The sequence below is a fragment of the Chlamydomonas reinhardtii genome, chromosome 2 (assembly GCF_000002595.2).
Source record: "Chlamydomonas reinhardtii strain CC-503 cw92 mt+ chromosome 2, whole genome shotgun sequence".
NCBI classification, from domain to species: Eukaryota; Viridiplantae; Chlorophyta; class Chlorophyceae; order Chlamydomonadales; family Chlamydomonadaceae; genus Chlamydomonas; species Chlamydomonas reinhardtii.
In genome coordinates, this window is record NC_057005.1 from 2,500,619 (window position 1) to 2,523,933 (window position 23,315).

Sequence of the window (23,315 nt, forward strand, 5' to 3'; positions counted from 1 at the left end):
GAGCTGCTGAAATAAGTCAGTTTTGCCAACTAAATTACAACTCCTGCTCGTGTAGCAGTGCAGCGGCTTGAAAGTACTGTATACTAAAACTCTAGAAGTGTTTTGAGCCGGCTTGGTCAATCAATGCACGCAGCCGCAGTGCACGCCACACCATGCGCACAAACCGTGCCGCCGCACCAAACACCCGCTGGGAACGTACGCACTCTTCCCAACGGTAAACACCTTCAAAAAGATTAACAGAGCCATATCCCCAAACATGTAGCCCTCGAGCCTCAAAACCGGCAGGGCAGGCAACAAACGAAAAATTGCAGTACACGACAAGGGACACAACAACCGAAGTCAATGCCAGAAGACGCCTGCATGCAGTGCCAATGGGGCACCACCAGCAGGAAGGAGCCAACACAGTCTCAACCAGCACATGTCATGAACTCAAACCAATCCCCCCCATACACGTTCCCATCTCAGTCTGCGTGGAATACAGTATTCGCATGCCGGCCCCCACCTAACGCGGGCAAGACCCTTATTGTAGTTGAACAGAGCGCTCCCCGGTCCCACAGGCATGCCCTTCAAACGCATGTACACCCACGCCATGCCGTTTCCAATCCTCTTCCCCGAAATCACCTTCATCTCACGCCTTGCCCTCATTCTTAAACCCCGCCCTTCTTCCCATCACGGCTTGTACTGCGCCTCGCTCTTGAAGGCCTCGGGGTTGGTGCCGTAGTCCGCGGACTCGGTCAGGCAGGGCAGCGCGGCCACGGCGGGTGGCAGCACCAGGTTGGGATTGCCATCCAGGTAGCTGCGGGAGGGCGAGGGCGAGTAGGCGTGGTGAAGGGATGGAGGCGGGCGACAGGCGCCAAGCTTGGTATCGCGGGCGAAGACAGACGGTAGCATCGCTACCTCCACAGCCCACGCCGCCACCACGCCCACAGCTGCCCCCGCACCCATGTGTGTCCCCCACGCCCCCATTCCCCCTACTTGCCCCCCCCCGTGCCCCAGCCACCCGCCCCCCCCCAGCCCGCCCTCCAGCTGCTCACAGCTTCCTCAGCTGCGTCATGCTGGCCAGCTCCTCGGGCAGCTCCACCAGCTGGTTGTTGTCCAGGTACAGCTCCTGGGGGGAGGCGGGGGGGGCCGTCCATAGAGAATGGAGTGATTAAATCACAAAGTGGGCAGTGCCGACGTGCAGGCGGAACAGCAGGGGTGGCAGACGGGGAGAGGGCTTCGCAACACACAAACAGAAATGACGTACGTATATGTATTGGTAGGGATCAAGTGGAACCGAACGTTGTGTACGTGTGTGTGTGTGTGTGTGTGTGTGTGTGTGTGTGTGTATGCCAGAGAGCATGTGGGTGCATCATATGTATGCACGGTAATGCAGCAAGCACACGCAAGCACACGCGCCCTCCGGTGTACGGTTACCGCCGTGTGCCCATGCATCATGCCCCCCTGCATTGCGCCCCGCCGTTCATGCCCCCACCCCAACCCCTACCTGCAGACGCGTGAGCTTGCTGATCTCCTTGGGCAGGTGGGTGAGCTGGTTGCGGTCCAGCCACAGCCGCCGCAGCTCCGTCAACTCGCCAATCTCGGGCGGCACTGACGTCAGCTGGTTGGAGTACAACCACCTGGGCGGCAAACAGGTGGGGCACGTGCGCCGTAGCCGTTCGGCTGACAGGTAGGGAGGGGCTGGCGGCGGGGTGTTTTGAGATAGGCAAAGGTGGCACGCAGTTACCACTACCAAAATCCCCGAAGACCCATTTCCGCCCGCTCCAGTTCCAGTCCTTGCCCCAGCCTCAACCCCACCGCACGGCACGCCAAACTCTGCCGCGCCGCCACTCACAGCTCCTGCAGCAAGCTCAGCTTGCCAATCTCCTTGGGCACCTCCCGCAGCTCGTTCTCGTACAGCCCCAGGCGGCAGCAGGTGCCCGCAAGCCCCAGCAGCAGCTCGGGCGGCAGGGTCACCAGCTTGTTCTTGAACAGGCTCACGGCCTCCAGCGGCAGCCGGCCCAGCTCGGCCGGCAGCGAGTGCAGCTCGTTGATGTGCACAGCACTGCAGCGGGGCGCGTATGCAATGGGTTCACATGGGTGTGCAGGCATGGTGTGCAGGGTGAGATAGTCAGTAGGTCGGTATGGTGCAAATGATGGGGCAGGCGAGGTGTTGTCCTCGTAGCCAGCTTGCGGTGTTGGGAATGGTGCTTGTACCATTCCCCGTGCATGTACGCCTGGAATGGACTAACGCATTTCCCCCTGTGCTCACAGGCGCACGATGTTGGTGAGGTTGCCGATCTCCGGCGGCAGCTGCGTGAGGCGGTTGGCGTTGAGGCTGAGCCACACCAGCGAGCTGCACTGCCCGATCTCGCCCGGCAGCGACTCCAGCTGGTTGAAGTGGAGCGAGCTGCGGGCCAGTGGACGAGCGATGCAGCCCGTGCCGGGTATGGGGTTAGGCGCCAAGCGAACGAAGGGAAAGTCAGTCCAGGTGTCTACCAGGCCGTAGCTGCTGGAGCTGTGGCCATGAGGATAGCTACGCGTCCACAACTACACGCAAGGCATCATCCCGTACCTCCTAAGCCCTCAGGAATTACGACTATGTACGGGTTCCCTCCGCCCTCGCACTCACAGGTGCTTGACGCGCGTAAGCAGGCCGATGGTTGCGGGCAGCCCCCGCAGCATGTTGGTGTGCAGGTCCAGGCGCGTCAGGCTCTGCAGCTGACCGATCTCGGGGCACACCTCCGTCAGCTTGTTCTCAGACACATCCCTGCTCAGGTCCAGGGGTTACCAGGGGGCGGTCCGCGATAATTGCGTGGCAAGGAGGGGGCCACACAGTGCTTCGAGCATGTAGCTCCCCGCATACGAACCCAACTCACAACCGCACCGTCACCACCCCTCACGCCGCCTCGTCCTCCTCGCTCGTCCACGCCACCACTACCCCCGCCGCCGCCTCTCCCGTGCTCTCCACCGCACCCACCCACCGTCACCCAGCACTCACAGCCACTCCAGGCTGGTGATGGCGCACACCTCCGCCGGCAGCGTGCCGCTCAGCATGTTGGCGGGCAGCCACAGCTTGCGCAGGCAGCTCAGGCCGCTGTTCAGGCCGCCCGGCAGTGCACGCAACAGGTTGGAGCCCAGCCAGCTGCGAGGAGGAAAAGAAGATGAAGGAGAGAGGGCAGAGATATAGAAACTTCCTACACTCCGTGCCTCCATGCAAACCGTGTACTCCGTACTTCCTGTAAACTCTGTACACCTAATCTTGAGCCAACCCCCCCTATAGACGTTCGATTGAGAAGGGTGTGGCGTAGCGTGGGGACCGTCGCGTTGAAGCGCGTGGCTTAAAACGCATGTGCACATATGGCTGGTTACGCTGGATAAGACCTCGTGCCCAAGACCCCTCTAAATCCTGCACGTATACAATAGAGTTGAGAATCTATGCACAAACTTGATGACATGCGATTACACGGATTCAAACTCACAGAGAATCCAGGCTGCGCAGGTTGGCGACCTCCTCGGGCAGGGTCCTCAGCCCGTTGTTGCTAAGCCAGCTGTTGCGATGGAGGATGGAGGCCAGCAGGATGAGGCAGTTGGCGGCAGGAAGCCGCGTGAGTCAAATGGCGGGACGACACTGCAAACCGGCACAAACACTAGAATGCAGCAGCACTGGGTCGGAGGCAGCGGCGCAAGCATCAGTTAACCACTCACAGTTTCTCTAGGTCTGGGAGCTGGAAAAATTCCGGCGGCACCTCGCTGACCCCGCAGGCGTCTACCATCCTGTCAGGGGGAAAGGGGAGAGCACAGGGTAAGCCTGCGCGTGCAGACGAAAGCAAGTGGCCCGCAATGACAAAGGGCCCTATTCTTTGGAATGCTCCTGCACGCACAGCTCGATTAGCCGGCCGTCGTCAGAGACCTTGACCCCGCGCCAGTCGCGAGCGTCGGTGCCCGCCCTCCACGAGTCGACCAAGTCGCTGCTGCGGTTTGCTTTCACTAGGGCTGATAAAGCTGTCACAAAGCTATATTCAGGCGCCTGCGCAAGCGAAAAGGATGTTCGGAGTGTCGGGAAAGCGCAAAAGGCAGCTGCGTCGCAACCGCAAGCCTGCCCATAATTGCTCACCTCTTTCGCGTTAGAATCCTTCCCCGGCGCCCTAATACCATGGAGAGCCGGTAAGACTGGCAGCGCGCCGAACCCCGACATTTTCCCGAATACAGTAAAAAACAAATTCAGGCCATGGGCATGTCGGTCAGCAATAAACTACTTTAGGTGTAGGACACAGTCCGCGATGAGTCAGCTCTCCGCCCCAATGCCCCATCCTTGCCCGCCCCCAATCCCCCACCCAACGCAAGCTCGTCAAAGTCACATCCGTATGCCTGCGCGATACCTTTTGTAACAGCCGCCATTTGGCAGCTGCGAACATTGCAAGGAATCCTTGTCAACCCAACGGAACACGCCACAGGTGCCCCACCCTGACACGTCCCACGCATGAGCCCCGCAACCATACGCCCTGACACGCCCGCACTTGGACTCTACACGCCTGAACCCAAAGCTCATGCGCACTTCAAGCTGCCAATTTAAGCTGTCACACTCAACGATGTTAGCATCTTAAATTGCTGGCGTGCCGCCTCAGCGCACACGCCGGGCCTCGCCGCCCGCCGCAGCTGCAGCCGCCTCCTCCGCTGCCGCGTGCGCAGCACAGCCGCCATTCGCCCCCGTTCCCGCTGCACCTGCGGCTCCAGCCGCCCCCGGCGTCCGCTGCTCCACCATCACCACCGGCACCGCAATGCCCGTATCAGGGTCAACCACCAGCTGCCGCCGCCCGTGCCCGCGTCCATGCCCATGGTAGCCGTTGGGCCCACGGTGTCCCTCGCCCTCCTCATCGCCGCCGCCGCCTCCATCGTCGCTTTCGTCCGCCTCCTCGCTGGCCATGTCGTGCTCGTATTGCTCCAGTACGGGCAGCGCGTTGAGACGGGTGTAGGGTGCATAGCTGCGGCGGTAGCAGGCGCGCCAGATGACCACACTGCCGAAGCCCAGCAGCAGCACTGCGAGTTGCGGACCATGGCACATGGTGCAGGGGGATCGCCGGGCGAGTCGGCTGCTTGCCACTGTGGTAGTGTAGCGCAGCTGGTTCGCAGCAGCAAGCATACGGTATTCGGGGTCCTAGGTGCCCTGGCGCCGCCACAATCGCATGTCAAGACCACAAAGCCACAATGATCACGCGTGTGTCAGCACGCATCTCATGCTCTTCCTCCACCCTCCGCCTCACCTGCCATTTGCGCGAACAGCAGCACGTACACGATCTCACTGCCCACAGAGCGGGCGCGGCTGGCGCGGCACGCCTGCTCCACATCAAAGCAGTACTGAAAGCTGCGGGAAGCTGCGCCGTCGCCGCCGCCGCTGCCCCCGCTCGCGCCTCCGCCGGACGGCTCCACGGGCCCCTTGCCCTTTCCCACTTCGCCACCAGCTGCAGTCGTCGGCACAGCCGCTGCCGCCTCAGCCTCAGCGCCCCGCAGCGCAGTCTGCAGCCGGCGGTGCAGTGCCGCCGTCAGCCAGCCCGCGCCCCCACTGGTACCGCTGCTGGCGCCACCGCTGCCACCCCTGCTACCACCAGCTCCAGCACCACCATTACTACCACGACCACCGGCAGCAGCAGCAACCGCGGCGGCGGCCGGCGGTGGCGCCTGGCGCAGGTCCACGCCCACCACGCAGCAGTGGGACCCGCTGCAGGCGTCCACATATATTACGCCCTCCCGCAGGTCGTAGGGGCGCGACGGTGAGCCGCCGGGCGCGTAGGCGGGTGGCAGCGGCGTGCTGAGAAGTAGCTCGCCGCTCAGCAGGCTCAGGCCTAGCAGCCTACGGGAAGAAGAGGGCGTGGAGGAGGTGAGAGTTGGTGGTTGCAAATGTGGCGGGCGTGGGACGACAGGTGACATTGGAAAGACAGCCTGCATGCGGTAACATGCATGGGGGTGGGGGTTTAGCCGGGCTCTGGCGCTTGGCAGCACCGCCTGCCTCTTGCACCGGGCGCACCCACCTTGAGTCCTCCGGCGGCACACCCGAGGTGCGCACTGCCACCACACCGCCCCACTCGTCCAGCGTGTCCCATGACTGCACACAAGCCAGGATCAGCGTATGTGCGTCAGCGTCATGGTGGTAGCCGCAGGTTAGTACGAGGGAGCGCCACTCGGGTGCCGCACGCGGCCCGATGCTTGTTTCCCTTGCCCCTAGTCCCAGCCCACCGCCTCCCAACCTGCCTACCCCGCACACCCACTCACCCACCCACACACACACACACACACACACACAGACACTTCCTCGCTGCCGCCCTATGCCCATGCTTCCATTTTTGCCTATAGGTGAGCTCGACTACGACCAGCGGGCGGGAATCCGGGAATAAGGCGTGCTGGGTAAACGTTGTTTAGCGCGCCCAGGGTGCGGAGCATGGACGCATACAGGTGCATCGCGGGGTCAGGCCGAATGGTCGCCCGTGGGGTTCCAGGCTTATCGCGGGTAAGTATGACTACCTGGGTCACGACAGTCACGCGACGCTCGGTAAAATGGTGGGTATCGGTAAGTAACTCCGTCGCGTCATTGGGCGGGCTTTCGTTTCGTTTTTTAACACACAGACACACACACAATTGGGTTACACTGTCCTACGCGTAATGTTTTCCTTGTGCTCTTTAACACACAATTGGGTTACGTTTTGTCGTTGTCCCAAACCCACACACCCACACACACCGTCCCGCGCACCTGCAGCTGCTGTCCGGCCGGCAGCTCATAGCTCCACAGGGCCCTTCCGCCCGCCCGGTCCAGCGCGTGCACCCAGCCCGCCGTGGCAATCACCACTGCGTCCCCCACCACCAGCGGCAGCAGCCCCACGGCGCCGGAAGCCACCGGGAAGCTGCTGTTGTCGCGGACGCCGAGCCGGGAACTCCAGGCCGCCTCGCCGGTGTCGGTAGAGACCGCGTAGGCGCACAGCGGCGGCTTGGCGGCGGCCTTGCGCAGCGGCAGGCGGGTGGTGACGGTGGCGGCGCTGCTGGTGCTGGTGGTAAAGGCGGAGATGGCGGCAGTGGTGGGTTGGGCGATAGTGCGGCCACCTGCACCGCTGCTGCTGCGCACGCGGCTGGGGCTCGCACTCGCAGGCCTGGCAGCTACATCAGCCCCCGTAGCCAGCACCGCCGCCGCAGCCGCGCGCGCCGGCGACATGTAGCGCCCGCTCCCGCCCTGCATGGCCCCCGCCGCCTCTCCTTCCTGCCCGTCCTCCACCGCCGCCGCTGCCTGCTCCTCCACCTCGCAGGGGCACCCGAAGAACAGGTGCTTGTGTGCCACTGTGGCGCCGCTGCACGACAGCCCGGTGGCGGTGGTGCTGTCCACGCCCCGCCACAGCACCTTGCCCGAGGCCAGGTCCACGCCCTCCAGCTCGGACACACTGAAGCCGTATGAGGCAATGACCGCCATCTTGTCGTCAACAGGCAGCACGGTGCAGCCGTTGCTGCAGGCCTGCACATGGCAGTGTTGCGGTACGGTAAGCGGCTGGTGATGACAGGGGCAGCATGGGCTGTGATGCGTGTAGTACCACCAGCCGCGGGGCCAGGGACAAGGCCAAACTGCAAACGCTCCTTCACAGGGCCTATGCACAAGCCGTCCCATCCTTACGTGCGTCCCTCCTGGTGTCCCCCGCGCCCGCGCCGCACCTTGGTCCACACAAGCGCTCCCGTGGCCGCACGCAGCCCGTACAGAGTCTGGGTCAGGTCCGCATCCGCCTTGCCGCGCAGGACCACCGCCCCCTCCGTCACCAGCGCCACACTCGGCGCGCCGCCTGGCAGCGCGCCGGTGGCCCAGCGCACGCTGCCGTTCGCCAGGTCCACCGCGAGTACGGCGCCGGAGGCGGCGCCAGGTGTGGCGCCAGAGCCGCCGGAGGGGTCGCCGACGGCAGCGACGGAGAGCAGGGCGAGTGTGGGTAGCTCCCTCGGCAGGAGCAGGGTGGTGATGTTAGCTCCGGGCAGGTCTCCGTTGTTGTCCAGTGACAGCTGCCACGCCAGGCGACCCGTGTCCTGAGAGTGAGAGCGAGAGGCATGTGCCGCGCGAAATGGAAGGTGGTGATCAGGTCGACGCGCTTCAGTACGGTAGCAGTAAGGAGGCCGTGACGGAGGCCGTGACATAATAAGGCGGCACGCAGCAGGAGCCCGAACAAAGCCCGGAACTCACCTCCGCAACTGCGTACAGGCGACTGCCCGGGTTCTGAGTGGACACAAGCACCAGAGAGCCCGCAGCGGGGGCAGATCCTGGCGCTGGAGGCGCCGACTCTGCTCCAGATCCCGACTCGAGCTGCACGCGCGCCCGCAGCAGCAGGCGCCCGGAGCGGGCGGCGGCGAGTGAGGACAAGGCCGTTAACGTGTGCAGAGCGGCCTCTGAGGTGCGTCCCTGCAGCGACTTTCCTTCAGAGCCTGCATCGCCGTCACCCACGCCAGGGCCGCCGGCAACGTCGGCGTCCGACAGGTCATAGTCTGCCTCGCCGCCGCCACCGCCGTCGGCAGCGCCCGCCGGCTCCACCTCCTGCGGCCCCACGAACACGGTGCCGCTGACCAGCCCTAGGCTGTCACGGCGGTGGATCCAGGCGGGTATCCAGCTGTTCCTGGAGGGGAAGGCCCAGCGCGGCTTGCCGCTGCTGAGGGCTGCCGCCTGCAGGCTGTGGCCGTGTAGCGCGGTGGAGTAGAGGCGGCGCTGGCCAGGCGTGCCCGCCCAGCGGTGCGACGTGTCCGTGGTGCGCCTGTTGTAGCGTGAGTGCAATAGAAGTGCAGAACGGTCCTTGCAAGGTTTGGGCATCGAGGCCGAGACAAGGTGCAAAACCCCCGCCAATTACGGCCTTTTCCGCAGACTGTTTACCCTCCGCATCCCCACCCCCTTTCCCTCTATCTTTTCAGCCTACTCACCAAATCAGCTGCCCGTCGCTCCGGTTGAATACCGCTACGGATGTGCAGTTGTCGTGGACGGCTGTGTACACGAGCCGTGGTCCCACGGCCTCCACCGAGCTAAAGAAGTCCGCCTGCGCCCCGCCTTGCGAGCAAGCTACTAAGGCGACGAGAAGCAAACACTTTTGTACTGAAGTCCGCATGCCGACGTCCCGGCTGAAGGTAAGGCGAGCCGCACTCTTCACGTGAGAGAATTGGCACGATTATGCACGAGGCCAGGTACAGTGAAACTATAACATTTTGTGCTATTTGAGTACATTCCCTTATGCTGCAAATTGCAATGCACGAGCGAACCCATACCTCGTCGCCACGTACCCCATTCCCAAACCCCGATCGCCCCACGCCAGACCGCAGTTCCCGAGTTCCCGTCAGCGAGGCTGCTGACAACAGCATGCGTAAATGCATGGCATCTGACGATTGTCCTATGCGTGCATATTGCTACGTGTGCGGCTGGCGAGAGCAACTGTTGTCCTGGTCTTGCACCCGCTTTGCACCTGCCTGCCCCCCCCCCTCCTGCGCAGGACTGCTGCTTGGTTCTCCAGAGTTGATATGCCCACAGACCACAGTCCCCGTTCTCAGTAAGTACGTTGGGATCACAAGCTCGGTGTGTCTACCACGTTCAGGTCACCGAGCGCCCTGATGCACAACGCAGCACGCAGCAGCAAACACGGTGCTCCATCTGGATGGTCGTCGCGTCGGTCATCAGCACCACACGCACTCACACACGCTTGTAGCTATCCCGATTGCCCCTATGCCAGACATCATGCTGCTATATAGAAACTGGCCCATTACCTTCTGCCCTACCAAGCACAAACATAGACACAAGCGCGATCGTGCTATCCTCAAAACACTGAAGAAGCGAACAGCTGCCCCAAGGTTGCTGGGCAATTGGGATGCTACCGCTTCCCAGCTCTGCCTCGCGAACCGCCCCCACGCTGCGCTTTTCCAAAGAGCTTTGCGAACCTCGCCACAACCAGCGCTATAAGCGCCACCAGCCACGCCACCAGCCCCTGCTTGGCACCGCTTGTGCTGCTGCGTTGCACCGCCGCCGCCGTCCCTGTCCCTGCCGCCGCCGCCGCTCCTCGTGCGCCCTTGTCCGTCGACTTTGCTGCTGCCCGCTTCGACGGCTGCCCTGCTGCCGCTCCTGCGCCCGCTGCTGCCCCGCTCGTGGACGCTGCGGCACCGCTGCGCTGCGTTGCCGCTGTAGACGCAGGCGAGGCTGTGGCCGCCGCCGACGGGTTCCCTGCCTCTGCTGCAGCACCTGCTGCCGCCGGCGCAGAGCCGGAGATGGAGGCAGCGGCGGGCGGCGCGGGTGCGGCGCCGATGACCTTGGCCATGCTGGTCTTGTAGAATGCGTCTGCCGCTTTCTTCTCCTCCTTGAGGGTCGCGCGGACGGCGCGAAGCTCCTCCGCCACCTCCCGGTTGTTGGGCTCCCTGCGGCGCACGGCAACACCAGCTCCAACACATCAATATGGCCAGGAGGGAAAGGTGGTGCGGCGATGCAACCCGCGCACGAGCGAGCCAGCGCATTGCTCCGCAAGACCCCATACTAACATTCTGGCACCCAGCCGCCTGAGGCCGGGATGGGCAACTCGCTTCAAGGTAGCCACGCACCCACTGTAGTGCTACAGTACCTCTCACATGACTCCACCACGGCCCGAATGCCCCGTGAGGCCACCGCCCCATAAGCCCCACTCACAGCTTGATGGCCTTCTCAAGGTCCACCCGCGCCTCCTCGGTGCGGCCGAGCGCCGCCTGCGCCTTGGCGCGTCGGAACAGCGCCTTGACGTTATCAGCATCCATGTTGAGCACCTGGCCGCGAGGAGGTGGGCAGCACATCAGGAATAGTCAAGGTAAATCTGGGCACAGGGCGGACAGGTGAACCAAGTGGATTCAGCACTCGCGCGTCCTCATTATCCTGGCGCAGTCAGTGATCGCCCGCCTTCAGTCCGTAGCCCACGGATACCGTCCACGGTATCCGCCCTCAGTAGCAGATGCCGTGCTCCGCCAGCTGCCATTACGCGGCAACCGCCATCACAACCGCCCACACAGCCATGCCGCCATGCCAGTCAAGCCCGTGCCACTCCCACGCGCCGCCCACCTGGCCGCAGTTGTAGATGGCCGTGTTCCAGTCCCCTGTCTTGAGCTGTGTGGCGGCCATGTTGAGGTGCACCAGCTTCTTCACGTCCTCGGCCTTGTCCAGGTAGTGGCCCGCCAGCTGGAACATAAAGTCCTCATCCAGGTAGGACAGAGCCTGTGAGGGGTGGTTGGAGGTGAGGCCTTGATGGAGTGGGTTGGGTTACATTCATGGTTATTTGAGTAGTGAAGGCGTAGCCGGAGAGTGGGTGGGGGCAAGCGGTGGTTGTGGGAAAAAGCGTCAGCATAGGCAACCAACGCCCCGCCTGCCCTGCCGGCCCCCTGCCGGCCCCCTGCTGGCTGCCGCCTTCCACCGCCCCTGCCGGCCCCTGCCTCCCCTGCCGGCCCCCGCCTGGCCCGTGCTGGCCGCACACTCACCATGGCGTACTTGGCCAGCGCCTCCTTGTACTGCCCCGCCTTGAACAGCTCATTGCCCGTCAGTCGCCGCCGCTCAGCCCGCTCCAGCCGCTCCTCATACAGCAGGCTGCCGCGGTTGCCGTCATTGTCCGTCTGGGCAAGACACCGCGCAAATGATACACAAGGGCCAGGCAGGGGGTTTCGGTAGTGACGTGGAAAGGGCAGGGGCATGCACAGCAGGGCGTAGGTAGCCTGAGGCTTGCAGCTGAGTCCCTGCTCGGTCCCAAAGCCCATCCGCAACCCCCTCCCCATCCCGGCAACCACGTCCCCGCCAATTCCCCACCTCGCGTGCCGTGCGAGCTCTGACCGCTCACCTCCTCGATGTCTTCCCAGCCCAGCATTTCCACCTCGTACACCAGTGCACTGTGGTAATGGTGGTGGTGGTGGTGGTGGTGGTGGTGGGCCATTGGTTGAAGGTTAGAGACAGGGAGGAGGGGAGGAGGAGTGCGAAACATGCTCATTGAGCAAACGGCCATCATCCGACCTGAGTCTGTGACGACTGGCGATCATGACTTGCACCCCTACAGCTGGGTCGATGACAAGCCGCTTCCATTTAGCTCACTTAACCCTTTGCCACCTGGCCACAACTAGCCCGTCAACCCCCACCCCGCTTGCATCTGTCGCCTCTGCCTGCGCTCCGCTTGTTTGGCTTGGTTTGGTGTAGTTTGGGGTGGTATCTACAACCCCCCGCCCCCAACCCCAGCACGTGCGCTCAAAGCCATCCACGCGTCGCACCTGTCAGGCGGCACGCAGGGGAAGCTGAAGCTGCCCCGCTCGCCGTAGCCATAGGCGGGGTCGATGATGTACACCAGCGCCTTCTCGCCGCGGCACATGGTGGCCACGGCCTGGCACAGGCCCGTCTCCTGCGCGGCCGTCTCTGCGCGCGTGGCGAGAGAGCAGCACAAGGGGAGTGGCGGGACCAAATGCAGGTCAGGGCGCGGGTGGCATTAGGGGAATACCGTTTTTTATATCCCAAGTGCTGAAGGGGGGAAGCTGGCGTACGGCAGCATGCGGTGGCTGCGCTCGTCAGCGACGGACTCACTCCGGCCGGCCACCACCACCACTGGCTCGTCAGTGTCGCGGTCATTCCGTGTGTCCATGAACTTGTCGCCGCTGCCAGCCAGGTAGCCCACGTAGTGCACTGCGTGGAAGATGCACAGGAGATATAGGTAGCGGGTGGATAGGGCTGCACGGCATGACGACGGGGCGCACGGCAGGTGCCGTGTAGCGAAGGACGGGGGAAGGGTGTACCACAGCCGAACCGTGCACCCCCACGCCCACACACACGCCCACCTCGGGCACGCACGGAACAGCCGCTCACGCGCAGCAGCCCCAAACCCCAAGGCGTTCATGTGATGCGCCGCAAGGTCTCACCCAGGCAGCGCGCGTGCAGACTGGGCGTGGTTTTGTCATCGCCCGCCTCGAGAACCTTCTTCAGCACACCACCGTCCGCTGTGACAGATTCACACCCTTCTGGCGGCGTAAGTGGCACAGGGCATGTGGTCTTCTCGGCATCAGCAGGCTCGGCAGGCTCGCTATCAGCATGTCCAGAATCGCCCAAATCGTCGATGGCCTCCTGCTTCTTTGCTACTTGCTCCATGACTGGTTCTGCTTGCTTGTTGTCATGTTCCTCAGTGGCAATGGCCATTTCGTTGTGCGAACGCAAAGCGATTGTTAATTTATTGTCCTGTCTGTTGTCGTATGCAGCGAGTGTAGGCGCGCACTAAATGGTTGCGTACAATTGAGTGTAAAAGCGTTGAGTCTATCGACGGCCTGTGCACACTGAGACTTCATCAGCCCTACCACGCCGACAACCAGTTCACCAATGGGGCAGCGTACGGGTGCACCCGCAGTTCGGCTCGCCCCGCACGCAGCGCCCTTGCGCACCCCCCTACCAGACCCCACATCCAAGCCATGCAAACGAGACATACAGCATCAATAACATTTGCAGCAATACGCCGCCTTCTTAAGCGACATCAGTCCTAGCGACGACACCCCATTCCGGTGCCCCCTCCCCCACTACAATGCAGTAGCAACCCACGATGCGTTCCACGATGCTTTCAAATAACAGTAAGCCATTAGCACAGTACAAGCGGACTCATATCATGCGCTTCCCATCACGCACCACAGTCCACCTCCTCGCGTCACGGCCGAGGCGGCACCAAGGTTCACCACAGCCTCCTAGACCCACCCCGCACCAACGCTGCGTACGCCCCCACGATGCACCCCCGCACCGCTGCCAGTCCACCCTACACACCTCCCCGCCAGCAAGCATTGCCCCCCCTTCACACAGCCCCTCTACGACACAGGGTCTCCAGGATATAGCCCCGAAACGACCTCAAAGCTGTCCGGCGGCTCAAACACCTCCAGCTCCACCACCTCGCCCAGGGCCGGCAGCGGCGGCCCCACCGGCGCGCGCCCGCCCGCCGAGCGCGCCACGGGCCAGACCATGGGCGGCCGCTGCAGCCGGTAGTAGGTGCAATTGCGCGTGGGCGGCTCGTAAGGAGGCGTCTGCAAGGGGGAAGGCGGCGGTGGTGGTGTTCGTGTCTGTGACCACTCACGCAGGGAGCGATGCGGCTGCGACACCCGTATACGGCAGTGCGGTAGTGCGTGCCCCGCAGGGTGCCGGGCAGATCACTGGGCTCACGAATGCTCCGTCCTGCGCCACCAGTCCTCCCTCCTGAAGCTCCCTTTGGCTGCCGGCACCCACCAAGAGGTCCAGCACGGCGCAGGGCGTCTCCGCCGTGAACTCGTGCAGGTTGCCGCCTGCCGCACAGCGGCACAGGGGCAAACAAGGCGGTGACACGCCTGCTAAGGCAGTAGCAGATCCCAGGCACTACTGCCTGCCACAGCGCCCCGTACGTCCCCGAGTACGCCAGCAGCCAGGGTTAACCTTCAATGGTCTGCTGCCTTATACTCTTTAAGCCAGCCCTTGTACGTCCCTTGACTCCCAAAACCGCCTGCAGCTGTCGCCCCCTCCCACACGCACGCGCTTCCACTCCTCCAAGCAGCGCTGTCCTCCGCCGGACCAGCCAGCCCCCCTTTCACCGCACACCTGACGCAGGGAACAGCACCAGCGGCGGGCTGCTGGCCTCCACCGTGGCGTCGTACACCAGCTGGGCGCGGTGGCCGCTGCCCTCCGTGATGGGCTCGGGCGGCTGCACCACCCAGTCGAACGCGCTCACGCGCAGCCGGCCAAACAGCAGCCTGCCCAGCGCACGTGCGCAGTGGCATTGCAGACAGCGTACAGGTTTAGGTGATGTGGGATAGACGCACGAGGGATACGACGCTTACCGAGACACCAGCGACATGTGATGCATGGCGCAGGTGAAAGCAGTGACCTCGGAAAGCTGCCCCGTTTGCAATAAGAGTGCAGCGCACCTGGAGAAGACGGTCATGCCAGGGTGGTTGTGGAGCGGGATGGTCGCGCCAGCCGGGAAGCAGAAGAGGCCAAACGTGAGCGTGTGGTCTTCGTAGATGCGCATGTACTTGATGCGGCTGCGGGACACACAACATGGCACGGGGCAGCACAACGACTCAGCAGCATGAACACACCAGTGTTTTTTTTTTGGGTAATACCATTACTTTCCGGTAATGGATCCGGAGGTGGGCGTCCGGAGCCGGTAATGAGCGCGCCGAAGGCGCGCCAAAGCCGTTACCGGCCGTAAGGCCGGCTGGGGGCCAGGGCGGCTCAAAGCAAGGGCGACAGCACGGCAGCGGCCGGACACTGCTGCTGCGCCAGCAGAGGGCGCGCAGCCTCACGTGTTCAGGGCCTATGAACGCACCGGCAGAGCGGGCAAGCCAGCCAGGGTCGACTTGCAAGCGCGCATGCTGCCGCAACTGGCTGCCCGCGTGGAGGAGGACCTGACCGGCGCGTATTCGGCCCTGCTGCAGCAGCTTCATGAGCGCTTCCCATCAGATGAGCAGCTTGACTCGTTCGCCATCGTGTACAGCGAGTACTTCGCATCAGCTTTTGACACGAAGGACTTTGACAAGCGGCTGGACACGGTGATTGAGCTGTACGGTGTGGAGCGCAAGACCGCCAGCAGCGCTAAGCTGTCGCCTGTCCTCAACGCCGGCAGGCTGCGAGACCAGAAGGCCTCGTTCGTGAAGGCCATGCAGTCGGCCTGCACGGCAGTGTGGAACGAGCAGCGGCTGGCGGAACTCAGGGGCAAGGCCGCGCCCGTGCCTCTGAGCGCCGCATCTAGCAGCAGCAGCGGCAGCGGGGAGGACAGCGAGCGCTCAGCCGCTGGTGACTCGGACGGCGGCAGCACAAGCGATGAGGAGGATGGCGGGGTGTGGGGCCTGCTTTCAGCGCGAAGCAAACGCGAGCAGGGGTGGCGGGGTGAGGGCAAGGTCCGCGGCAAGCAGGGCAAGCAGAAGCCACCACCGCCACCGCCGCCTGCGACGGTGGAGGTGTGGCGCCGGCTGAAGCAGACGGCGCTGACGTCTGGCTTGATCTCGGAATACATCCTGCTGGCAGAGATTGCGTTTGTCCTGGTGCCGGGGTCTGTGGAGGATGAGCGGCGCTTTTCCATCATGAAGTATGTTAAAAGCCTGCCGCGCAACCGCCTGGACAGGCACCTAGGGCTGTGCGTGCGCATGATGTCGCAGGAGCTGCTGAGCCAGGAGGGGTTCCCCTACGACGCGGCCCTCAAGCACTGGGAGGACGCGGCGGGTGTGCGGGGCCGGTACAACATGTCGGGATGAGGGCGTAGTTTGACAGAGGTTGTGGTGACACAAGTGCGGAATACAGTGATGATGAAGTGCGGGGTACGGGGTGTTGCTGTAGACTAGCTGAACGCATGGAGGCATGACAGAGCGGAGAAGTATACGCAAGACAGGCAAGGCGCCGGGAAGTCAGGTTCAAGCTGGGCAAGTATAGCAACGTCGTTCATGTGTTGTGGGGGGTCTGGGGGGCTGTGCCCCCCAGGAAAAAAATTTTGCAGGGTAATGGCTTGAGACTCAGGGCAATAATCTTATTACTCGAATAGTAACCATTCCGCAAACCCTTGTTTTGAAAAAAAAAACACTGGAACACACCCAGGCGCAAAACGGCAACTGCCTACCAAGAGTACCAACGCGACGAGCAAACCCCCTCCTCAGCTCCTCGGTAATCCTCAAGTCTGACAGTCCAACGCCCTGCCGCTCCAGGGTTTGCCACGCACCTGTCGCGCAGGTGCAGCTTGAGCGCCCCCAGGAAGGGGTCCTGGACCATGTCGGGATCCAGGCCCAGCTCCTCCAGGCTGATGTGGCCTGCGGCAGGCAGGGTGAGGCAGGCAGGCAGCACCAAGACGGTTGCGGCTGACGGGATGTACAGGTCTACTAGAGGGTGTCGGTTGCAGCAGGGGCAGATAGGACGAGGCTGTCTGGGGATAGAGGAGCGCCGCTGCGCGGCAGACGGGTGCTGTGCTTGCGCCATGCCCGCGTAATGCTGCGCCAAAATTGCACGGCGCCTGCATTCTCGTGGCTTGATTCAGGCCGCGTCAGGGTGCCCCCCAAAACTACAAGAAGTTCCCTCACTCACTCATTAGCCTAAGAAGGCTGTTGACAGTTTCCGTGTTGGTCTCGTTGAGCCCCCCACGCAGCACCGCTGCCTTGGCTGATGAGAAGAAGGCTTGCAGTGTGCTACTGCTGCCGCTGCTGCCCCCCGAGGACGAGGTCTGGTTATAGCTGGCGAACGTCCCATTCTGCTGCATCGTGCTTGCAGCATGCTGCCCCCTCAAGCCCCCCTGAGTGGTGGGGGCCGTCGTGGTGGCCCGTGCGGCGCGTTGCAGTACTTGAGCGCTAATAGCAAGTGGCCGGGGCAGCATGCTGGTCCCGCCTGTCGGCTGGGCACTAGGCCAAGGCACTGTACCGGGCGCTTATGCTGTCAGTACGCCGAAAGGACGCGTCGAGAGTAAAGTCGAAGCAAGCAGCGCATATGTTCCGGTCCCGCTGGGAGCCTTTACTGGCCCGAGACGTTGTCACAAGGGATAACTGTCCATGCCTTTATATATATGCAGCTAAGTAAATGCAAAACAGTTTTCCCGGATGTGTGCAAAAACTCAAAGGTAAGGCAAACTTGAGTTCATCGGTTTCACAGGAAACAGCTTGCACGTGAAATCAGCTTATGATATTGGATGTCACAACGCGCCGCGATGAACAGAGTAACTCGGCCCGCCCATCGCGCCCCATCGCGGTACCGAACGGACTGCCCGAATGCCCGGGAAATGGGCGAGACGGCCTGCAAAGCAATTAAATAGGCGGTGTGTAGTGTTGCTGGCTGTCCAGACACAGTAGCCTTGTGCGCGCCAGAACTCACAGCGAGCGTTTAGTTCTTTGCGCGCGAAAGCTTCCAAAAATGGACCTCCCTCCGGAGCTGGCCGTGCTGGCCGATAAAGTTCTGTCACTTTCCCCGGTTGTGCTGGTCGCGCTCGGCAGCGCGGTGCTTATCCTTGCGCTGGCCGTGGGCCGGGTGCTCTTCAACCTGCTGCCGAGCAAGCGTCCCCCGGTGTGGGAGGGCCTTCCCTTCATCGGCGGACTTCTCAAGTTCACTGGGGTCAGTGCGCTTGCTTGAAGCGCGCAGGAAAGCCCGCTCGCGGTCTGATCGCCCGCGTCCCATCGCCGCCCAACTGTGTGTAGGGCCCGTGGAAGCTGCTTGAGAACGGCTATGCCAAGTTTGGCGAGTGCTTTACGGTCCCCGTCGCGCATCGTCGCGTGACATTCCTCATCGGCCCCGAGGTGTCGCCCCACTTCTTCAAGGCTGGCGACGATGAGATGAGCCAGTCGGAGGTACGAGCCGTGTCCCTCCCGCGCGCGCTGGTTCAGGGAGTGTGCTTGACCTCAGTTGACGGAACTGCCTTCAGCGCGTGAAGGGGTTTTGGCTGACAAGGGTCCAGCTTCCTCCAGTCCCGGATGCTTACTTGCCGGGACATGCCGCGGAGATGCGGCTGCCGTGCTGCGCGCTGGCCTTTGACAGACAACGGATACATAGCCAACATCCGGTCCAGTCAGTCGCGGTTTAGGTCAAGGTCATTCCCGCTCGAAGTTCAAACCCGCTGACCGCTGACTGTACGGACTGTACCGCACAGGTGTACGACTTCAACATTCCCACCTTCGGCCGTGGCGTCGTCTTTGATGTGGAGCAGAAGGTCCGCACAGAGCAATTTCGCATGTTCACTGAGGCGCTGACCAAGAACCGCCTGAAGTCGTACGTGCCCCACTTCAACAAGGAGGCCGAGGTAGGCGAAGGGTCGCAAGGGCGCCCAGACAGCGGTGACGGACCTCCCGCTTTCAAGTAGCGCTGGTGCTCTGCTTTCCACCGCGCAATCCATGTGTTATACTGAAAGCCTCATGACTGTTCTCTGGCCATAACAGGAGTACTTCGCCAAGTGGGGCGAGACGGGCGTTGTTGATTTCAAGGACGAGTTCAGCAAGCTCATTACGCTGACCGCCGCCCGCACACTGCTGGGTATGTTGAGGCGGTCCCGTTGAAGTTGCTGCGAGGTGGTAGAAAGGACAGGAAGGGACTATCGGACCGTAGCCTACATGATCTGTATGAACATGCACAACGGCATGCGTCATACACCGGCATTCGGTCAAGTCGCAACACAGTATTACACAGCGCCAGCATGCGGCATGCGCGCTGCACCCACCTCCAGCTCCCATTCCCTTACCTTGTGCCCCTCTTGCCACATCTTTGCCACCACCACCACCATCAGGCCGCGAGGTGCGCGAGCAGCTGTTTGATGAGGTGGCGGACCTGCTGCACGGCCTGGATGAGGGCATGGTGCCGCTGTCCGTGTTCTTCCCCTACGCCCCCATCCCCGTGCACTTCAAGCGCGACCGGTGAGTGCCTGTCCTACCGCGGCTCTGGCGCTTTCGCGTGCAAACCTGGCATATCAAGGAGGCTGGAGGGGCGCGGGTGCGCTGGTGCGGGAAATAATCATGGCGCTGATGGCATGGCAGGTTGTCTGGCTTGTTGGAAATCCCACTTGGAGATAGTCTGGGGTCAGTCATGCAGCACCCGGGACGATGGTGGTCTGACTTATGACTGCGTGACGCGCACACAGGTGCCGCAAGGATCTGGCGGCGATCTTTGCCAAGATTATCCGCGCCCGCCGCGAGTCGGGCCGCCGCGAGGAGGACGTGCTGCAGCAGTTCATCGACGCCAGGTGGGGGCTGGAGGTGTGGTGTTGGTGGCTGGGCGGGGTGAGCACGGCCGTTGGTGCGAGAGCATGGCGCGTCATGAAACGGGTTACCTGTGAAGGTGGTGACTACTAGCGGCAAGGATGTCGGACCAGCGCTATGCTCTACCCGGTCACCATGCCCACGTCTTCATCTCAACCCTATTGACACAACACAGGTACCAGAACGTGAACGGTGGCCGCGCGCTAACGGAGGAGGAGATCACGGGCCTGCTGATCGCCGTGCTGTTCGCGGGCCAGCACACCAGCTCCATTACCACCTCGTGGACCGGCATCTTCATGGCCGCCAACAAGGTGGGGGAGGAGCGGCTGTACAGGCGGTGGCTGTAGGGGCGGGGCTCAACGAAGGATGCGTAGAAGGGATGGTAAGTGATGAGAGCAGCGTGTCCGTCTTCCATGTCAGGAAGTGGAGGAAACGTCAACCTACTAGTCTACGGTTGACGGGTTGGCTTGCAGGATTGGAAGCTCGTGACCGCATATGCTCAAGTTGACGTGTTGAGAGAGGACCCGTGCCAACAAGTACCCATCAGCACCGGCGCCATGGCATTACAGCTGCTCGGGTTAGCCATACCGGTACTGACCGGACGCGCTTCCGGCTTACCGACCCGCAGGAGCACTACAACAAGGCGGCTGAGGAGCAGCAGGACATCATCAGGAAGTTTGGCAACGAGCTGTCGTTCGAGACGCTGAGCGAGATGGAGGTGCTGCACCGCAACATCACCGAGGCACTGCGCATGCACCCGCCGTTGCTGCTGGTGATGCGCTACGCCAAGAAGCCGTTCTCCGTGACCACCAGCACCGGGAAGAGCTACGTCATTCCCAAGGTGAGGTTGTTGGGATGCGGGACAAAGCGGCGGCTGTTGAGACGGATGTGGCGCCGGTGCCACGGCTGGGGTGTGCAAACTCCTGTGTGCGAGCTTGCCAGGCGGTGGTCACGAGGTCCGGCCGCTTGGGAGCGCGGCGCGGGTTTGAGACAGGTTCGGTTGCCTGCCGACCGAGTATTGATTTGCGTGACTTTGCTAACGCTTTGAATGCTGTGCTGACTCGTGTTTCGTGACTAATGTATGCCGCGCCCTTCACACCGCAGGGCGACGTGGTGGCGGCCTCGCCCAACTTCTCGCACATGCTGCCCCAGTGCTTCAACAACCCCAAGGCCTACGACCCCGACCGCTTTGCGCCGCCGCGCGAGGAGCAGAACAAGCCCTACGCCTTCATCGGGTTCGGCGCCGGCCGCCACGCCTGCATCGGCCAGAACTTCGCCTACCTGCAGGTTCGTCCCTGACTGGTGGTGGGCGGGCGAATGGCGAGTGCCTCGCTCCCTTTCAGGAGCAAGCGTCCTGCAGCGCGTGTATGCCTGTGATGACTAGACACTTCCGCGCTTTTTATTTCATCCCCGCACAGATCAAGTCCATCTGGTCGGTGTTGCTGCGCAACTTCGAGTTTGAGCTGCTGGACCCCGTGCCGGAGGCTGACTACGAGTCCATGGTGATCGGGCCCAAGCCATGCCGCGTGCGCTACACGCGCCGCAAGCTGTAAGCTGGCCGTTGCAGTTCGGGTGGCTTATCAGTCGTCCCTTTAGGTCTCCCTGTAAGGAGGTCGAGGAGACCAACATGAGGTTTGCCGCCCAGGGGATGCGGTTGAGGCGGCGGCATGGCGATATGTGAAGAGGGGCGAGGGAGGAAGTGCATGTGGGCTGGTGGTGCAGAGTGTGTGAAAGGTTATGAGCGCGGTCAGGTACATTTACTGTTGTAGACGTACGTGAAGGCGTGCACATAGTTGCCTAGGCATGGGTAACGCAAGACAAGGTAAGGTCAGGAGTGTACTATATGGAGTCGCCGAGCAGACTGCTGGAGCGGGCTTCATGGCGGACTTGCTCAATGGCTAAGATGTTGCTTGAGCACAAGCCTTTGCACGTGGCATTCAAGTCATCACACGCGGGCTACCAGTACCTCGACGATAGTGACTTTGCAGGGAGGGGTTTATGTGACTAAGGGCACCTTAAGAGTCTTCGGTGTGTATCTGGTCTGCTATGCAAGCTTCGTGCCGTGGGTGCGGGCGCGCTGTGGTTCGGCACGCCATTTTGACGTTTCACGGCATGCGCGGGCTGCCATACGCTGGCAGATGTGTGGGGCTGTGCTGGACTTAAGGGTCTAGGTAGTGCAACGATGAGTCGATGACTTTACAGCAAGCGGTGCGCTGGCCAAACTGGCATATAACGTTTGGTGTACACAGCTTACATGCACGGCTCTGGGGCGCCTGGGCGTACTGGTGACAGTGACGGAGCTGGGCCAATGGGTGACATGCGAATGCAGAGCGGAGGGAACAGGCACGGCCACAAGGAGACCGTGCAAAGCGGCGCCGGGGCAGAGGATAAGGGCTGCCGGGTGGCCTGTGTCTGTTTGGGGGCACAGCTTTTGCCAGCTGCTTGCCTTTGGGGGGCTGTGGGCGATATGCTGCATGCTGGACTGAGCTGAACCTGGATCGCGGGCCCTGCCTTCTTCCGACTGCTGGGTCACTCGTATCTCTTTGACAGAAATCTGCTCCCAAAGGCCTTTGCTGCCTCAGGCTGCCTTGATCTTGCATTGAAACACGGTACCTGTCAAGGCGCCTGGGTACTCCACGGCCGTGTAATAACGTGCAAAAGCGCAAGGTGTCGTGTCGAGCATACTACGACGGAAGGGGCTAACAGTTCGCTGAAGTACCGGTACTTCTTTTTTTTGCCGGTGTGGTTACATTGCCCCCACGGACACGAACCGTGGGCCGGTTGAGAATAGATGCGGAAATCTGTCACTGGCGCCGGCCCTGCCCTCGTGAGACAAGAGCATTGCGTACGGCACCTTGCAGGTAGCCAGTGCGCTCCTGTCCATAACTCCTGACGACATACTGCTACACGTGCCGCAGATATTCAGACCTGCAGTGCCGCTGCAGTCGCCACTTCCGGTCCGCTCCTGCCAGCCCGTGTGTGCTTCGCATTGCTATCAGTGCCCGTATCTTGCAGATGCCCTCAGGCCCGCGGCGTCTACACAGCGTAGATGACCCCTCCCTGAGCACCTACGCCCGGAAACACAACCGTACGGGCAAGCCCCCAAACCCCCCAAAACGTCTTTGATACCGCCAACGTCTACATTCCGTAGAGGCGTAGCCCCAAACCCAAAAGATCCCCGGCGTTGGCCGGATTGGGGGAAAATTCCGCAGTGTTGATGGAAGATGATACGACCACTGACCACTGTGTGCCACCGCTTCCACGCCACACACGCCACACGGCCTGACGCCTTGGCCCCCCTTGGCCCCCCTGGCCTTGGCTAAGAGCACGCGTCCTGCATTATGCTGGACTGTCATTTGGGTGCACTGTGTTGTGAAAGCGGCGTCTTGTGCCCTTGTGAATGAATCATCACCGATAGAGGCAGGCCGACTCATGACCGTGTGCGGGGCAACTTCTCTCATATCTGCCCTAGCTCGCGAACGGCAGGAACAGGACCTGCACGGCGTTGCTGGCAATGCCAAGTTGTTTTTAGGCGGACTATTGCAGGTTTTGCTTGTTTCACCGGTGGAACCTTGGTGGTAATAATCAGATAAGATTGCGGGCACGCCTCGCGGGCGGGGGCGGGGCAGGGCGGGGCGGGAGTG

General features: G+C 62.3%; 5 protein-coding genes across 6 annotated transcripts; 1 reads left to right on the forward strand and 4 right to left on the reverse strand.

Moving 5' to 3' along the window:
• Positions 1-22: 22 nt before the first annotated feature.
• On the reverse strand, positions 23-4,216 carry CHLRE_02g092150v5 (uncharacterized protein). Its single transcript, XM_043059448.1, has 11 exons — positions 4,097-4,216; positions 3,864-4,009; positions 3,688-3,756; positions 3,462-3,530; positions 2,981-3,124; positions 2,612-2,749; positions 2,252-2,389; positions 1,835-2,044; positions 1,487-1,619; positions 1,035-1,108; positions 23-796 (listed from the first exon to the last, which is right to left on the reverse strand). Exons 1-11 carry the CDS (start codon positions 4,175-4,177, stop codon positions 670-672), a joined length of 1,329 nt encoding a protein of 442 aa, XP_042927082.1. The 5' UTR covers positions 4,178-4,216; the 3' UTR covers positions 23-669.
• Positions 4,217-4,270: 54 nt separating this feature from the next.
• Positions 4,271-9,196, reverse strand: CHLRE_02g092200v5 (uncharacterized protein). Its single transcript, XM_043059449.1, has 7 exons — positions 8,908-9,196; positions 8,183-8,744; positions 7,669-8,028; positions 6,725-7,474; positions 6,009-6,082; positions 5,244-5,830; positions 4,271-5,019 (listed from the first exon to the last, which is right to left on the reverse strand). The coding sequence occupies exons 1-7, from the start codon at positions 9,087-9,089 to the stop codon at positions 4,604-4,606; spliced, it is 2,931 nt and encodes a 976-aa protein (XP_042927083.1). The 5' UTR covers positions 9,090-9,196; the 3' UTR covers positions 4,271-4,603.
• Positions 9,197-9,477: 281 nt separating this feature from the next.
• CHLRE_02g092250v5 (uncharacterized protein) lies at positions 9,478-13,176 on the reverse strand. The gene is made up of 8 exons (XM_043059450.1): positions 12,874-13,176; positions 12,542-12,640; positions 12,235-12,376; positions 11,814-11,862; positions 11,461-11,592; positions 11,048-11,200; positions 10,646-10,758; positions 9,478-10,380 (listed from the first exon to the last, which is right to left on the reverse strand). Exons 1-8 carry the CDS (start codon positions 13,145-13,147, stop codon positions 9,843-9,845), a joined length of 1,500 nt encoding a protein of 499 aa, XP_042927084.1. The 5' UTR covers positions 13,148-13,176; the 3' UTR covers positions 9,478-9,842.
• Positions 13,177-13,227: 51 nt separating this feature from the next.
• On the reverse strand, positions 13,228-17,598 carry CHLRE_02g092284v5 (uncharacterized protein). 2 transcript variants are annotated; one of them, XM_043059451.1, is made up of 8 exons: positions 17,027-17,598; positions 16,668-16,755; positions 15,441-15,804; positions 15,285-15,343; positions 14,881-14,997; positions 14,555-14,706; positions 14,210-14,265; positions 13,228-14,010 (listed from the first exon to the last, which is right to left on the reverse strand). In XM_043059451.1, exons 1-8 carry the CDS (start codon positions 17,196-17,198, stop codon positions 13,798-13,800), a joined length of 1,221 nt encoding a protein of 406 aa, XP_042927085.1. In that variant the 5' UTR covers positions 17,199-17,598; the 3' UTR covers positions 13,228-13,797. The 2 variants fall into 2 exon arrangements, with proteins under 2 accessions (XP_042927085.1, XP_042927086.1); XM_043059452.1 differs by lacking the exons at positions 15,285-15,343; positions 15,441-15,804.
• A 118-nt stretch (positions 17,599-17,716) lies between these two features.
• On the forward strand, positions 17,717-22,568 carry CHLRE_02g092350v5 (uncharacterized protein). The gene is made up of 10 exons (XM_001701736.2): positions 17,717-18,040; positions 18,124-18,273; positions 18,573-18,722; positions 18,859-18,952; positions 19,203-19,329; positions 19,554-19,655; positions 19,847-19,982; positions 20,300-20,512; positions 20,776-20,958; positions 21,090-22,568. Exons 1-10 carry the CDS (start codon positions 17,843-17,845, stop codon positions 21,222-21,224), a joined length of 1,488 nt encoding a protein of 495 aa, XP_001701788.1. The 5' UTR covers positions 17,717-17,842; the 3' UTR covers positions 21,225-22,568.
• The last annotated feature ends 747 nt before the right edge of the window (positions 22,569-23,315 follow it).

Bases quoted from the DNA above. Each gene is read 5' to 3' on its own strand.
- CHLRE_02g092150v5 (XM_043059448.1), bottom strand. From the start codon at position 4,177: ATGTCGGGGTTCGGCGCGCTGCCAGTCTTACCGGCTCTCCATGGTATT. The intron at 3,757-3,863 runs GTGCGTGCAGGA...TCCCCCTGACAG, and splicing joins GACGGCCGGCTAATCGAGCT to GATGGTAGACGCCTGCGGGG. The intron at 797-1,034 runs GTGAGCAGCTGG...GCCCTCCCGCAG, and splicing joins ATGACGCAGCTGAGGAAGCT to CTACCTGGATGGCAATCCCA.
- CHLRE_02g092200v5 (XM_043059449.1), bottom strand. From the start codon at position 9,089: ATGCGGACTTCAGTACAAAAGTGTTTGCTTCTCGTCGCCTTAGTAGCT. The intron at 8,745-8,907 runs GTGAGTAGGCTG...ACGCTACAACAG, and splicing joins AGCGACGGGCAGCTGATTTG to GCGCACCACGGACACGTCGC. The intron at 7,475-7,668 runs GTGCGGCGCGGG...TGCCATGTGCAG, and splicing joins GAGCGCTTGTGTGGACCAAG to GCCTGCAGCAACGGCTGCAC.
- CHLRE_02g092250v5 (XM_043059450.1), bottom strand. From the start codon at position 13,147: ATGGCCATTGCCACTGAGGAACATGACAACAAGCAAGCAGAACCAGTC. The intron at 12,377-12,541 runs GTGAGTCCGTCG...CCACGCGCGCAG, and splicing joins GGTGGTGGTGGCCGGCCGGA to AGACGGCCGCGCAGGAGACG. The intron at 10,381-10,645 runs GTGAGTGGGGCT...CGTGCGCCGCAG, and splicing joins CTTGAGAAGGCCATCAAGCT to GGAGCCCAACAACCGGGAGG.
- CHLRE_02g092284v5 (XM_043059451.1), bottom strand. From the start codon at position 17,198: ATGCAGCAGAATGGGACGTTCGCCAGCTATAACCAGACCTCGTCCTCG. The intron at 14,707-14,880 runs GTGCGCTGCACT...TGCGCTGGGCAG, and splicing joins GGCATGACCGTCTTCTCCAG to GCTGCTGTTTGGCCGGCTGC. The intron at 14,011-14,209 runs GTGGGTGCCGGC...TCCCCCTTGCAG, and splicing joins GCGCCGTGCTGGACCTCTTG to ACGCCTCCTTACGAGCCGCC.
- CHLRE_02g092350v5 (XM_001701736.2), top strand. From the start codon at position 17,843: ATGGACCTCCCTCCGGAGCTGGCCGTGCTGGCCGATAAAGTTCTGTCA. The intron at 18,953-19,202 runs GTATGTTGAGGC...CACCACCATCAG, and splicing joins CGCCGCCCGCACACTGCTGG to GCCGCGAGGTGCGCGAGCAG. The intron at 20,959-21,089 runs GTTCGTCCCTGA...ATCCCCGCACAG, and splicing joins AGAACTTCGCCTACCTGCAG to ATCAAGTCCATCTGGTCGGT.